Here is a 15,737-nt window from a genome sequence, read left to right on the forward strand (position 1 = left end):
TTAACCAAAAAAAGTTACGCAATGTGAACGTTATTTGAGCTTTGCTTATTTAAATGTATACCAAAAAACTCTTTTTGTTTTACTTGAGTTAATATATATTTCTGTGGCAGTAGTCGCGTTACCATGCAATTATACATCATAATATATGTAGGCGTTATTTAACGTGCAAGCTAAGAGTTTATTTAATGTCCCTACTTAATGATTAAAGGATTAAAGTATCGCATGTATAATGTTGAAGTCCCTATACTATCAACTCCTTTAATTTGGATAACCAGTAAATACTTTTTGGAGGATATAACGTATGTTATACATTCGAATAACTTTTTCTTTAGGTAGAAAATAAAAAATATGTTAATATATATAATTATAAATTTAATAAGAATGGAATTGACTTTGGTTATGGCGTGTAACATTCCAGTTAAAGATGTCTACATGTTACTTATTTATTTATTTCAATTATGTAATTTTTTTGTTTTAAGTATATAATTATTCATTTATTTTAATTATGCAGTTAGTACATTTTTTTATATTCAGTGAAAATTTTGTAATTCTAATTTTATTGTAAACCAGTTTACTAATTGCAACACATAAAAAGTAGGTGGAATTAATAAATAATGTATGTGAGGATTTTTTTTATGAATTATTAATACAGCTATATGGGACGAATATGGTAGTGAATTGTTTTTGTTAAGACTTTGCTTCGTAAATATTCTTAATATCACTTCAATCTATGTTAATTTGTTATTATTGGCAATAATTGCTATTGTCATAGTTGTCAACTAATACTTTATTCTTGTAATTTTTAGAGGGACACATGAAATAAAAAAGAAATAAAGGTTACTGCCTAAATATGGAAATAGTGCGGCGCCCACATTCGATAATTGACCTAAAATTAAGGGGGATGCGTATACTAGAATCAAATTAACCAAATAAAATCAAAATAAATAATGAATTATCATCAGCAGCACCGCTCAGCATCATATATATTTATAATTTATCTAAGGCTTTTGGTTTCTCTTGTGACAAATTGATGGTCATAATAACAACTCACATGGGTGACAATCAATAAAGAATTTTCTAGTCAATTTCCTCTATTATTTCCCCTATTGTTTCTCATAATCCAACAGATTTGTGATTCATCTATATTCCAAAGTTGCGTATTTTATATAATTAATTATCTTCAAATGTCCCTGCGAATTAGGTATAAGAAAATAATGTCCGCCTATAATGTAATTAGAAGTTGTCCGGTGCAAAATTATAACTCGTGATTTACTATGTAGTGTATTTAGTTCACGAGATTGAATCTCACAACTCAATTTTAAATGGATAACTATATGATAATAGTGTCAGCCAATCCCTTCTAATTAAAATAATCTTACAACTTAACTAAATTATATCCTCATTTTATTTTATTCAGAAAACCGAACAAACCTTAATGTATTATACTAAGTACATGCTAATATAAGTTAAACGCATAATAATTTTCACTCATTACTCACAGCTAGGACATTCATCATTGGAGTCTATTAGTACTAGTACCATTTGAAAATAAGGTCATATAATCATAAAGTTATTGATGTCATTAATTAATGGTTCTACCTACTGTATTTCTTAGATCAATATAGTTTTGCCCTTAGTTCATTTTACTTCTTTCATCTTAGTTTATTAGTTATAAAAAAGATCGTAAATACAAAAAAGAGAAAAAAACGAACCTAAAATATAAGGAAATCACAATTACAAGATCTAGTGGGTTAGGGTCGGTCTATCTTAAAGTCTCTTGAGAAATATTCACTCTTGAGAAGGAAAATAGTGCCCCCTACCTTTCCAAGTTAGATAAAAAGAAAAAAGAAAAAAAGAGAGAGCTTAATGGTGAAGAAATATCAACAAATCATGACATGTGAAAATAAAGGCACCAAACATGTCCGAGTTAACAATGCTCAAAAATCAAAATGCACATATGAGCATGAGACCAAAATCAAGAAAAATCAATAAAATGATCCAAAGCATATATGGTTCTAGTAAAATATGAGAACTCAAAATTTAAATGGACATGAATATTCAACACATTTCTCTCTTTCTCAGTCTATCTCTCTTTTGTTTGGAATTCGGCAATTCCATTGTCAAAAAGATGTGTATGGACCAAAGAAAAAGATAAAGCAGAAAAAAGCCAAAGTTGATGAAAGGAAAAAATAGTGATAAAACTTGAAATTTGAAGGCAGAGGATTACCACAATTTAGTGTTGTGGATTTATCTATGTGATGCATGTGTATGCTGACATTCAAATCAGTTTTTCAGTCCCACATAAATTAATGCCTGCTAACTTCAGCAAATAATAATAAATGAATTACTGAAATATAAACAATGAGTTTATCTCTGTACGTGACTTAAAATAATTGAAGGTTGGTAGCTGCCGACTTTCATATATATCTCATCTCCTGAGACAAAACCCTAGCTAGATCCACTATATATTATTTTCTTACACATTCAAATTTTGGGACTGAGATTTAATGTTATTTTGACGTTAGGCAATTTACAGTATGACTAAAAAGTGAGCTCTTGATATAATTAAAATTTTGAATTGATTGCAAGTTGGTTCAGCTTGCTGAATTTAATACTAGTCCTTTCTTCATTATTTATGGCTCTTGTACTGGGAATTCTCCAGGGTAAATTATTTTTAGTCATACACCCTTGATTAATTATATTACAATTATTGCCTTTCTCGAGAAAAATATAAACCTTATATAGCTAGGTTTGTCACTTTGTTTGCATTGATAATCATGTAATCAAACAGTGAGGGCAATTATTTATGATTAAAAGCCAAACAAGTTTTAAACTTTAAATTGATAGTAGTTTTTTTTTTAATTCTCGGGTATATAGCATGAAATAAGATCTATAGATTATAATTCAGCAATTCACTTGTCCGACATTTTGAAAGTGATTTCTTCCATATTAGTGTAATTACTTTAAAAGTAGTAGTATGGCTGTAGAATTATATGTATTCTATTGCATAGATATCATAACGATATAGTATAAAATATCTAGTGATAAACTAACTATATATTTAAAAATGTCAATAATAATTTTTAATGTATTATAATTAAAATTAATATATAAAATAAAACATACTAACTATAAATGTGTGTTAAACGAATACGATGTCAAGTTACATAATTTCCCGCAAATACATAATTTAGGTAATTTTGACCATTTTCATAATTTCAAATAATTGAAGTATTAATCAATTCTTGGTTGAAAATTGAACATTTTTAAATTCCTATTTCAGAAAAGGAAAAACTTTTATTTCCTTAATGAAACGATACTCTATTTATATACTGTATTTAAATTAATTTGAATAATTCCACTAGTATATTGATGATTTATATCCCATTGTGTTTTCCAATCTAATGTAAGTTATCCATTATTATAAAGAAAAGGGGTTTCCAAATAAAACCAGCGGTGGCGGCGAGATTCTCGGCTAATTCAACCTCCAACCACTCTACTTTTGTTCTTCATTTCGACGGTTAAACAATAACAAACCAACTCCACAATTAGTATTGTTGTGTAAACAAATTGGCAATGAAAATAATGAAGCATGCATTCATAATAACGCGGAAACGCGTGAATTATAGCATATACCCATGAGTTGGCAATGCAATTGGGAGACAGCCATGCCCGCTCCTCTTCCACCTTCCCTCTTTTCCCTTTTAATTTTCTGAATTACCTAATCATTTTTTATATAATCCCCAATACTGCTGCGTTTCTTTACCCAAACAAATATTCACTCACATTCTTTTATTCTTTCCATTTCCCGCACTTGTTTAATCGCTCTAACCAGGTGCGTGCGTATCCAATTTCCCTGCATTTTATCCGTATGTTTGTTCTTTGGTTCAATCCTACTTCAGATCTGCTCTTTTCTGGCCTTTGTCAGCATTTTAGCTTTTCAAGATTTGATTTTTATGCTGTTGGGGTTTCTTTTTCGGTGCAGATTGTAAATTTGGTGAAATGGGGCGAGCAGTTTTGCTGTGTTTGCTTGCGGTTTTCTCATTTTGGAGTTTCGCTGCGGTGAGAGGAGAGGATGCTTACAAGTATTACACTTGGACTGTTACTTATGGAGCTGCTTCTCCACTTGGCATTTCTCAACAGGTTAGCTATGTTTCATGTCTCTGTTTTCTTGAGAAAGATAGAGAGATGTGCAGTTTTCTGAGAGAGTTGGGTGGTTTGCAGGTTATCTTGATAAATGGTCAATTTCCTGGTCCTACTCTTGATACTGTGACCAATGACAACATTATCCTCAACGTTATCAACAAGTTGGACCAGCCTTTCCTCTTGACATGGCAAGTCACATTCTTCATGTTCCATATCTGTTTATGCTCACTTATTTTCTCGTTTGTGGCCTTATCACTTGATCTGCGTTTCACTTTCTTGTAGTTTAGTAGTTCTTGAATATATTATCACATATCATTTTGTCACATGCCTATCTGGTTATGAGATTTGAGCTCTTGTTGATCTCCTTGATTTTGTGCCCTTATCATGTCTTGAAGTGAGGCCTGAAAGTTGTGTGTTGTATGGGATAGGAATGGGATTAAACAGAGGAAGAACTCTTGGCAAGATGGAGTGTTGGGAACCAACTGTCCCATCCCTCCTAAGTCGAACTATACGTATAAGTTCCAAACCAAGGATCAAATTGGTAGCTACACCTACTTCCCTTCGACTCTGATGCACAGAGCTGCTGGAGGTTTTGGAGCGCTTAATGTGTATGCGAGATCAGTGATTGCAGTTCCATATGCGAGGCCAGCTGGAGATTATAGCCTTCTCATTGGTGATTGGTACAAGACCAGTCACAGGGTATGCCTTCACCACAATCCTACTTAGATATCACAGTTATGAGATTGCTTTTGATCACTAAAACTTACATTTCTTAGTCATATTGCTCTACTGATTAGTTTTGATTTGAAGAGAATTGGACTCTTGTAATATCTGAAATATAACTGGATGGCTAAATGTGCTTTGCACATTGAAGCCTGGCTTTTATAGATGAAAATGGTGTATGCATTCATGCTAAAATGAGATCTTAATATTAGTTGTTAAACTTTCTTGCTTACATTTGGTGAAATAGGTAGATCTGTTGATTGAATTCGATTGAATGTGTTTGCAGGTATTGCAGCAAATACTGGATTCAGGAAAGGCCTTGCCCTTCCCTGATGGAATCCTCATTAATGGCCAGGGTCGACCGTCCTTCAGTGGTGATCAAGGTAGTTTACGATCTAACCATTCTTATGTTGTGCTTTTTCATTGAGAAGTGTATTTGCTGACAGCAAATCTTGTTTACAGGGAAAACATACATGTTTAGGATCTCGAATATTGGATTGTCCACGTCGTTCAATTTCAGAATCCAAGGGCATAAGATGAAGCTTGTTGAGGTTGAAGGGTCTCATGTCCTTCAGAATATCTATGATTCTCTTGATATTCATGTTGGTCAATCTGTAACCGTCCTCGTCACTTTGGATCAAGCCCCTAAAGACTACTACATTGTTGCATCAACGAGGTTCACACAAACGGTCCTCACTGCAGCTGGCGTCTTGCACTACGCGAACTCTGGGGCTCCAGTTTCCGGCCCTGTCCCAGCTGGTCCAACCAATGAGGTCGGATGGTCTGTTGATCAAGCTCGCTCTTACAGGTAATAATTGATCGAAAGAAAGTTCGTTATACAAGAACCATTAGATATTCTTCATGAGGAACAAATGAACTTAATATGCTTCTGTTTCAGGTGGAATCTTACCTCAAATGCAGCAAGGCCCAACCCACAGGGCTCTTTCCACTACGGAACAATAACACCAACAAGAACGATTATCCTTGCCAACACTGCCCCAATCATCAATGGCAAGCAGAGATACGCTGTCAATGACGTCTCTTACGTCAACGCAGACACCCCCTTGAAGCTCGCAGATTACTTCAACATCCCCGGTGTTTTCAGCATCAACTCCATCCAGAGCTCTCCATCCGGGAATGGAGCTAGCTTACGCACCTCTGTTTTGGGAACTAACCACCACGACTTCATTGAAGTCATCTTCCAAAACAACGAGAACGCCATCCAGTCATGGCATCTTGATGGCTATGACTTCTGGGTTGTCGGGTAGGCCAAAACATATACGCTTTCCAATCATACAACGAGTTATAAGTTCCCATCCCTCTAACTCATGCTTTTGCTCATCAAAACAGATTCGGGGATGGACAGTGGACACAAGCAAGCAGGAAGACCTATAATCTTGTCGATGCTTTGACCCGACACACGACTCAGGTAACATTATCAAATCAATGACATTGCAATCATCTCTACTAATGTTTCATCATATATATAACAATGGTTGAACTCTTTTCTCAGGTATATCCGCTCTCTTGGACAGCAATATTGGTATCATTGGACAACCAAGGCATGTGGAACTTGAGGTCCGCGATGTGGGGAAGGCAATACCTCGGACAGCAGCTGTACCTCCGGGTTTACAACCCAACACAGAATCTTGCCAACGAGTATAACATACCCAACAACGCTCTGCTCTGTGGCAAAGCCGTGGGACGAAGAATTCCTTAAGTTTTTTTTTCCTGGCTTGAAGGTTTTTAAGAGTATTTGTTGAGTTTTCAGGTCATGAGAGGTTGGCTGCTAGTATTCCACAAACAGATTATCTCCTTACATATGTATATTCAGACATAGTAGCATTTAACTATTTATGATAGTTTGGAGGAACTTGTAGTGGCAGTTGGTTTATTGGGTTTTGCTTAATGGACTTTAGTGTTCTGGGTAAGATCATGTTGCTATACCCATATTGAGTGTAAATGGTGGTGTTTTGAATCGAAACGCCAAAGGCTATATTATCAATTTAATCTGATTATTGTTATTTCTTTTTTATTTAAAATTTTCAAAAAGATATTGTCTGGAGAAGTGTTTCCTTTAATGGCTTTACTTGAATCTTACTCCAAAAAGAATATTTTCGAGAAATATTTTATACGCTTGCTTTATTATTTTAATTATCTATACGCATATTTATTGAAATAATTTATCAATATATATTCATAAGAGAATGTACAAAGAATTTAAGTAATTTACTACAATAATATTACTGTAATATGATTGGATTAAAAAGTGTTGTTTAGAATGTATGTTAAGTTATTGATAATTAAGAGGAAAAACTGATAATTTTAGGCCTTTTTGTGCTTAGGCAAATTTTAGGTATTTTGCATATATGTATTGCTTCGCCAATTTTTCGCGATAGTCCAGTCTAAATCATTTCATAATCGGGGAAGTCCAGCTAAAACATGGACATATATGTCACATGAAATAAAATTAGACTGCAAAATAATGAGCATTTACTTATTGGTTACCTAGAATGATCCTAGGAGCTTTTAAGCTTTTGATCCTTATCTATTTTTTTGGATAGGAATGACAACATCTTTTGAGATGTCAAATTTGGTGAAAGGAATAAAGTTAGAGACATTGCCTTGTAAAGGAGTGGAATTCAATCTCAATTTCTATTTCCTTTTAATGAGTAATTTAAAATTTAGGAAAAAAAATCTATAATTTATAATTTGCGTGCTGTCTAGTCCAGTCGGAGATAAAAATCACTATAAAAATGGTACACAAAGAATTAGAAAAATCGATCGATTTGGGGCAAACGGCTAATCAGTTGAACTGATTTACTATTTTTTAAAGTTTTTAAATGTACCTTTTCGCAGTAAAATGAATTTAGATGTTGAGACGAAGATAAACGGAATGGGGGAGGAGTAATGGTAGGTTCCAGGAGTGGCGTATCCAGGATTTTGGATTCGGGGTACGAAAAAATATCTGAACAATCTTTTTCATTGTCTTAAGAGTAAAGGCCAAATGTGGTCCCTAACATATGACCGTTTTATCAATTTGGTCCTTAACATTATCTTTTTAATTATTTGGTCCCTCACAAATAAACTCGGACCCGAATATGTCCTCACTTAACAAAACTGTCAAAAAATAGACGATGACCGCAATTTGAATATATTAAATTACTAATGATAATTAATTATACCTAATTATAATTCTTTTCCTATTAGCAAAATTGGAAAATGGATAGTATCAGTTGCAAAATGAAATAAATAATTTGTAATTTAATAGGAATTAAGAATTATAATTAAGTATAATTAATTATCATTAGTAATTTAATATAGTCAAATTGCAATCACCAGCTATTTTTTGACGGTTCTGTTAAATGAGGACCGATTCGGACCCGAGTTTATTTGTAAGGGACCAAATAATCAAAATGATAATGTTAAGGACCAAATTGATAAAACGGCCATATGTTAGGGACCATATTTGGCCTTTACTCTTGTCTTAAATACAAATGTCTTGTATAGACGCGAATATAACGACTAAACAAAAAATTATATAGTCAGAAATAAATTTTTTGGACATAAAATATTTGAGTAAAATTTTAATCACTTGTAACAATACTAGTTTTTAGAGGTGAACCTTGTGAAAATAAATAATTTAAGCAAAGTATCTATTATTTTAGAAAATAAAAAATATAGATATTTTATTAGTTATAAATATTTCATATAGATATGAATATAATTGCTACACCATTGATAAAATAGTTTATAAGTAATTAGTTGAGAATTTGATCAAAAACTATATTAACTTATCATTTCTATTGTTTTAGCAAATAAAAAAAGTACATCTATTCTTTTAATTGTTTGAAAAAAACTAACAAAGAAAAAGTAAATCCAATTATTTTATAGAAATAAAAGGCTATGGAACTTTCAGTTGTTTAAATAAAATAAAACATGAAAAAAGTAAATAAATTGTATTAACAAAACAAAATAGAAAAAGATTTGAAATTAAAATGATACAGAAACTTTAATTGTTAGATTAAAAGAATTGAGAAAAAAAAGGTATAGAAATCAAAACAAAAAGGAATGAGTTAAGGCAATCGAGAAGGTTCAAACTCAGAATCTATGCTTTGAAAATGGGGATCACAACCACTTGGCCAAAAAAGCCTTTTAATAAATATATCTCAATACATGGTATTAGTATTATAATTTAGGGGTATAGTTGTATCCCCTTGTTCCAACGTGGCTACGCCACTGGATTGCAGGCCTAGCAAGAGTCCCAGACGAGGCCGACACAGGAGGAGTTGCATGAGAGGAGTGCCGAGGTAGATATTATTGGGTTAACATTCCTATTACAGGTGCATATGTGATCATTTCATGTATAAATACATTATTTATTACTATTTTATAATTTGATGAGGGCCAATGTATAAATAATTTAAAATTTTCCATTAGATGACAATTATATATATAAGCTCTCCATAAAATACTTTTCTATTTACGCCCTACTCAAATACTTACTAACCAAGTCATTATCATGATATCATATGCGAGCTTGCATTTATTTGTTTGATCAAAATGATCAAATCACCCCATGAATATACTATTCGAATCATTCGACCTTAAAACGAACACTAAGAGCATCTCTAATAGCGGCTAGCCCTTCGGCTAGTCGACTCGCGTCGCTAGCCGGTCGGCTAGCCGAACTATTGGAATCGGCCAGCACAAAATCGGCGAGAGAATATGCGAGTGCACGCCGATTTGCGAGTACTGGCCGCCATTGTGGCGTGCCGATCGACGAGCGATCGGCGAGCGCTATTTTTTAATTTTTTTAATGTATTTTTTTATTACATTTTAATGTGTTTTTTTTTATGAATTTTTTTTTAATTATGTAATTTTTAAATAGGCACACAGACGACGGGCTAGACCCAATACAAAATTAAGACCTAAAACAGAAACATATCATAGCGTCGGGCCGGGGGCCTCTCCGCCCCCCAGGACCCCCTGGCAAGGGGGCGTCGCACCCCTTGACCCCCTGACTCGCTGACCCCCGTTCGGCTAGCGGCAAACTATAACGGATTCAAGGCATACTAACATTAACATTTTTTAATAAATTAGTGAGGAGTAGAGTGGAGCGGTGGCTCGTGTGTGGAAGCCCGAATTTTTTTTTATTATGTAATTTTTTTGATTTTTAGTTAATGTACTTTTTGTTATTTAAATAAAATTAACGAATTTTTCTCGTATATGTGTCATAAATTTAATTTCGTATTTTGTGTTTAATTCGGTAAATGTAGTTGTTTTTGAATTATTTTTATTGCGGCTAGCCTGTGGCTGGCCTTAGGCTAACCTATTTGAGTAAAATGATGATGTGGCAGGTGGAATTTTAGTGTTGATAACCTGGCAGAGAGAGAGTGGCTGACCTGTGGCTAGCCTATTCCTAGTGGAACTCAAAGCTATTTACTTACATTACATACGTAGGATTATCTTTCTTAATGTATTATGGAGGGTATAGTTGTCATTCCAAGTCTAAGCATATGGATTTGCTTAATGCACACTGCTTGGTCGACCAAAAAGTGTTGATTAAGTTGCAAACTTTTTCTTACACCACATACAAATTCAACTTTCACGAATCTGGGAATTTAGTACATAATTAATAATTTAATTTTCTAATAGACGAATTTAATGCATTACAAAAAGTATTTAGCTCCAATAAAACTTTTAAAATATGGAAGGCCAAAATTCGATCCAAATAAATTTAAATTTACCATCCGAATAATGTAAATCCAAATGAATTATCAATAGTCATAATTGAATTATCCTATGTAGTAGTATTTCATGTTGTATAGAGCTTCATATATATGCACTCATTCAACGTTTCCATATATTTTCTCCTTTATATAATAAATAAACAATGCCATTCTTTAATATAATATACTCATTAAAATAAATTGTGAATATGTGTCAACTATTAAGATTTAAGACTCAAAATTGGATTATATGGTGAATATTTTCCACATCGAGAATATATATTAAATTAGGTAAACTCAATTAAGTAAACTTAAATAATAAAATAATATAGTACTATCATTATTAGTAGTAGTAGTATTGCAAAATGAAATTATTTATTACTTCATCGAAAATGTGTAAATTGTACACGGCGGCGACCTTGTAAGACAAATACAGAGAAAAAATGCATTGTACTATCCCCTCTTAACATAGTAAATTAATTTCATAAAGGCAATTAAAGAAAAATAAGCTATTGATTTATAAAATCACAATCTGTTGCTTAAATTTGGTACTACTTCCCAAGAACTCAAATTTGGTTGTAAAAGTCATATTGTGAAATCCGCTGCTAATTTCCGTTACTATTGCGCGAGATTTTTGTAGTGACAGCCCGTTATATTGACCAGTTTGTCTATCAAATACAATAAAAAAAATCAAACCGGTTGAAAATTCCTTGCAAAACATAAGTTTATGATATATTGATATTAGTGATCAAATTATATAATTTTAGAACCATTACCCCCAAGCAAAACAAAGAACTCTTGACAGGATTAAAAGAACAATAAAGACTTGTGATGGGAGAAAAAGTTGAAGGAGATCTTTTTCGATTAACATGATAATCTGGCGCCAAAACTCCCCCACATACCGATGAAGGGGAGAGGCATTGGACTTCTTCATCCACATTAATAAATATAACCTCCCATTGTCTTGGCTACTTGCATTTCTTAAACCAAAACTATTCTTTAATTACTGCTCTCTCTCTCTCATTGTTGTATTTAACTCATTTTAATTACTGCAGAGTATTTTAATAAATCATGTTTACAAAACCTACTTAAATCCTTAATTACCAAGATCCGTCCTCGGCTGCGCGCTTCTCGCTTTCACACCACCTTCATATATCCTTACCTTACTCCACCGACGAATCTAGTTTCTTCTACAACTCCAAACATTAATTTTCACTACAATTCTTAAAAGACATAATGTACTCTCCAATCATCATCACAAAATAACTACCCTTCTTACTATGTCTATGTACCCAAATCCTTAATCTCTATCCCCTCAATTAAAGTCCTAAATCTATACACACCACACAAGTCATCAATTTACAACTTTTCTATTGTATTTGACATATATTGCAAATCCACCCACTATGTAATTTTATGTTCGTCCACGAGTAAGTGACATAAGTTGACTCATCATCTTAGATTTTAAGAAATGTAAGTAGAAATTTGGTAGAAAAAATAGTACTCTCCCCGTCCCTGAAAATTTATCATTTATTTCTAATTTCGACCGTCCCTAAAAAATTTTCACCTTTCACTTTTACCATTTTTGGTAGCAGACCCCACATTGTACTAATACTCGAGAAAAGAAAACCCGAAAAACTTAATGGTGGATGAAGGGAGTAGTTTAGTAATTGCATGAAACATGCAAATAGTAGGCTAGCATTTAGCAACCAACTCCACCTAATGATGCAGATCATACGAGTTCATTAATACATAACAAAAAAAAAAACATCATTTTACATGCCAATAAAGAACAAAAAAGGTTCAAAAATTCTTGATCATCTAAGTAACTAAAAAACCTAACTTATAATCCAAGATGTGACCAAATTGTTGTAGCTAGTGCAAACTCTAGCGAGGATTCGTTGGCGCCACGCAGTACTATAGAATAATGCCACCAATGAATAAGCAAATACCGCAACAGAAAACTATAGTCATAAAAAAATGATTGACTGAATTAAATCAAATTGCTTTGCCCTAAAGGATTGTGAATTACAAGAATAGAGCTGAGAAATTAAGAGAAGCATTAAAGAGCAAGAAGTACGGCGCAAATGAGCTTCAGATTTCATCTCGAAGTTTGCATTGAGTTGCATGTTACCATTCATGCCTCTACGTTAATTTTGTTGGGATCTACGTCCCCTTCATCTTCTATATATTCTCTTTTTCTGCACTTTTCAATTCATCCCTCTTCCATTTTTGTCCAATCACATTGGTTGATGGACTATTAGATTTTCCAGTTTTCATCAACTCTTTATTTTTCTTACATACAACGATGAGACAGGCCATTCTCCTGCATCTCTTCCTTGGAGTCTCGGCCTATTTGACCTGCGTTTCGCTTGTCACGGCCGAGGACCCTTACGTCTATATCAATTGGGTTGTTGAATATGGCGAAGCTGCGCCTCTTGGCGTCGACCAAAGAGTATAAATGCAATCCCAAATATGTTTCTCTTTTTTTTAATTGTAACTGGCTTTAGACATTAACCACTTTAACTTGTCCGTAATACTTGTGTTTTTTTCTTGGCAGGTGATTCTTGTCAACGGACAGTTTCCTGGGCCGACAGTTAACGTGGTCACAAACGACAACGTGATAGTTCAGGTCGAGAACAAACTGGACGAGCCAATGCTCATCACATGGTAAGTTTGTGCGACTCAAAGCACGTCAACTCGTGTTAGGACCCACATCCCCGTCTGTCTGTGTGTCTGATGGTGTTTGGTGTGAAATATTAGGAACGGGGTGAAGCAGAGGAAGATGTCGTGGCAGGATGGAGTGCTGGGGACGAACTGCCCGATCCCTGCCAAAACGAACTGGACTTACAGGATGCAAATGAAGGATCAAATTGGGACATACAACTACTTCCTTTCCACATTGATGCACAGAGCTGCAGGGGGCTACGGTGGCTTGAACATCCTCGCGAGGTCCATCATCCCCGTCCCCTACCCCAAGCCTTTCGAGGAGATCACCGTCCTCGTTAGCGACTGGTGGAAGAAAGATCACAAGGTACTACTTGCATTACATTTACACACTCATACACTTGTACTTTTTCTCTACCAAGATGGCCTAATAATATGTATGGGTGCAGGAACTCCAAGCCATTCTTGATGCAGGGAAGCCCTTCCCTCTACCCGATGGCATGCTCATCAACGGCAAACAGTCCACTGTTTTCGACGTCGTCCCAGGTGAACTAATTAAACCCCTATAGCAACAGCAACAACAACAACAATAACAACGTACATTACATTAACACACATATATTTCAGGGCAAACATACTTGTTCAGAGTGTCCAACATAGGAATCTCCACTTCAATCAACTTCAGGATTCAAGGCCACACAATGCACCTAGTAGAATGCGAAGGCTCCCACACGGAGCAAGAAGCGTACGAGTCACTCGACCTCCACGTGGGCCAATCAAGCTCTCTCCTAGTCACCATCAACGGCGGCAACCCCAGGGACTACTTCATGGTGGCCTCCACCCGTTTCACCAAGCCAATCCTAACAACCACCGCGACCCTCCACAGCCAGGGCTCAACCAGACCGGCCTCGGCTCAGTTGCCCATCGGGCCAACCTACCACATCCACTGGTCCATGAAGCAAGCCAGGACCATCAGATGGAACCTGACAGCCAACGCAGCCAGGCCGAACCCACAGGGGTCCTACCACTACGGGACTATCCCGGTCACCAGGACCGTAATTCTCGAAAACAGCGCCACCAAGATTGATGGGAAGACAAGATACGCTGTTAACAAGATATCTTACAAAAACCCAGAGACGCCGTTGAAGCTGGCTGATTACTTCAACATCCCCGACGTCTTCACCGTGGGGTCCATCCAAGACAGCCCGCCGGCTGGCCCTGCAGAACTCGGAACCTCGGTTCTGGGGACTGCTCTGCACGACTTCGTCGAGATCGTCTTCCAGAACACCGAATCCACCGTCCAATCGTGGCATTTGGACGGCAGTGATTTCTGGACTGTGGGGTAAGAAAAATACTCCAACATAGCATATTCACCACTTTTTTTTTTCAGTGCATTAACTAATTTGTTGAATACTACAGATTTGGGAGTGGCAGGTGGAATACAACTCTGCGCAGAAGGTTCTACAACTTGCACGATGCTCCCACCAGACATACAGTTCAGGTAATTGGCAGTTAGAGCTGTGCAACACATCGTTATACATTGTTTGCACATTTTCTAATTCTGTAATATGGGATGAAGGTGTATCCGTATTCATGGAGTGCGATATTGGTGTCGCTGGACAATAAGGGGATGTGGAATTTGAGGTCTGCGAATTGGGCAAGGAGATATCTGGGGCAGGAGCTGTATGTGAGAGTTTGGAACGACGAGAAGAGTCCGTATACAGAGACAGATATCCCGCCTAATGCTCTGCTTTGTGGATTGGCCAAGCCGTAGTCCAGATTCAAATCTCAATGTTGCTGTAATCTTTGAATTTTTCTTTGTTTTTTTGTTATTATTGGTTTATGTTGGTTTTGTATTCAGTTACGAGGGTGTGACTGTATTCAAACAAGAAGTGCTTAACAAAGATAGAAACAGAGGTAGAGAAAAAGAGGTCATAGTTTTATGACTTGTAATTGGCCATAATTTGTGATGGTCATTCATCAATTGATGGATACGACTACTTCATTTCAATACTACTCCATTACTTTATTAATACTACTCCTATATTGCAGCATAGCTTTACTTGATAGTAATTGAGATGAAAGTGGAGTTCTTCTTCTGAAAACCTTTATAAGTCAGAAAAGGGTGGATTCAACAAATTAACAGAGACTGAATTATTAGCAATAACCATGATTTATATATATTTTTAGTGTCCATTTTGTTTCTCAATATACAAATAAATTTCGAATATTAAATACATTGTGTTTTAAAATTGTCAAGAGATGATTTCGTTTTGCGGTATGTTTATGATAAAGAGTGGGTGAGTGAGAGAGAATAATTTATTTTTCCTTTTTTTTTGGTTTGTCGCGAAGAGCCCAGTACGTCTTGTTCATTTTTACTAGCGGATTTTTAATGGGCCTTTCATTTTCAGTATAAAATTGGGCCATATAAAAGACCATGACACCTTGCTCATTTTACTGCCGAAGCTC

General features: G+C 35.2%; 2 protein-coding genes across 3 annotated transcripts; both read left to right on the plus strand.

Moving 5' to 3' along the window:
* The first annotated feature begins 3,490 nt into the window (after window positions 1-3,490).
* On the plus strand, window positions 3,491-6,904 carry LOC125205733 (L-ascorbate oxidase homolog). 2 transcript variants are annotated; one of them, XM_048104821.1, is made up of 9 exons: window positions 3,491-3,869; window positions 3,986-4,143; window positions 4,225-4,334; window positions 4,575-4,845; window positions 5,156-5,252; window positions 5,332-5,677; window positions 5,768-6,133; window positions 6,220-6,298; window positions 6,383-6,904. In XM_048104821.1, the coding sequence occupies exons 1-9, from the start codon at window positions 3,650-3,652 to the stop codon at window positions 6,587-6,589; spliced, it is 1,854 nt and encodes a 617-aa protein (XP_047960778.1). In that variant the 5' UTR covers window positions 3,491-3,649; the 3' UTR covers window positions 6,590-6,904. The 2 variants fall into 2 exon arrangements, with proteins under 2 accessions (XP_047960778.1, XP_047960779.1); XM_048104822.1 differs by having other exon boundaries at window positions 3,491-3,835.
* Window positions 6,905-12,814: 5,910 nt separating this feature from the next.
* Window positions 12,815-15,301, plus strand: LOC125204244 (L-ascorbate oxidase homolog). The gene is made up of 7 exons (XM_048102842.1): window positions 12,815-13,056; window positions 13,162-13,271; window positions 13,365-13,635; window positions 13,718-13,814; window positions 13,896-14,610; window positions 14,688-14,769; window positions 14,848-15,301. The coding sequence occupies exons 1-7, from the start codon at window positions 12,910-12,912 to the stop codon at window positions 15,040-15,042; spliced, it is 1,617 nt and encodes a 538-aa protein (XP_047958799.1). The 5' UTR covers window positions 12,815-12,909; the 3' UTR covers window positions 15,043-15,301.
* Window positions 15,302-15,737: the final 436 nt, after the last annotated feature.

Source organism: Salvia hispanica, chromosome 2, assembly GCF_023119035.1.
Source record: "Salvia hispanica cultivar TCC Black 2014 chromosome 2, UniMelb_Shisp_WGS_1.0, whole genome shotgun sequence".
Classification (NCBI taxonomy): domain Eukaryota; kingdom Viridiplantae; phylum Streptophyta; class Magnoliopsida; order Lamiales; family Lamiaceae; genus Salvia; species Salvia hispanica.

Coding starts and splice junctions, on each gene's coding strand:
- LOC125205733 (XM_048104821.1), top strand. CDS start 3,650: ATGCAATTGGGAGACAGCCATGCCCGCTCCTCTTCCACCTTCCCTCTT. Junction 3,870..3,985: donor AATTTCCCTGCATTTTATCC/GTATGTTTGTTC, acceptor TTTTCGGTGCAG/ATTGTAAATTTGGTGAAATG. Junction 4,144..4,224: donor CACTTGGCATTTCTCAACAG/GTTAGCTATGTT, acceptor GGTGGTTTGCAG/GTTATCTTGATAAATGGTCA.
- LOC125204244 (XM_048102842.1), top strand. CDS start 12,910: ATGAGACAGGCCATTCTCCTGCATCTCTTCCTTGGAGTCTCGGCCTAT. Junction 14,611..14,687: donor AGTGATTTCTGGACTGTGGG/GTAAGAAAAATA, acceptor TGAATACTACAG/ATTTGGGAGTGGCAGGTGGA. Junction 14,770..14,847: donor CCACCAGACATACAGTTCAG/GTAATTGGCAGT, acceptor TATGGGATGAAG/GTGTATCCGTATTCATGGAG.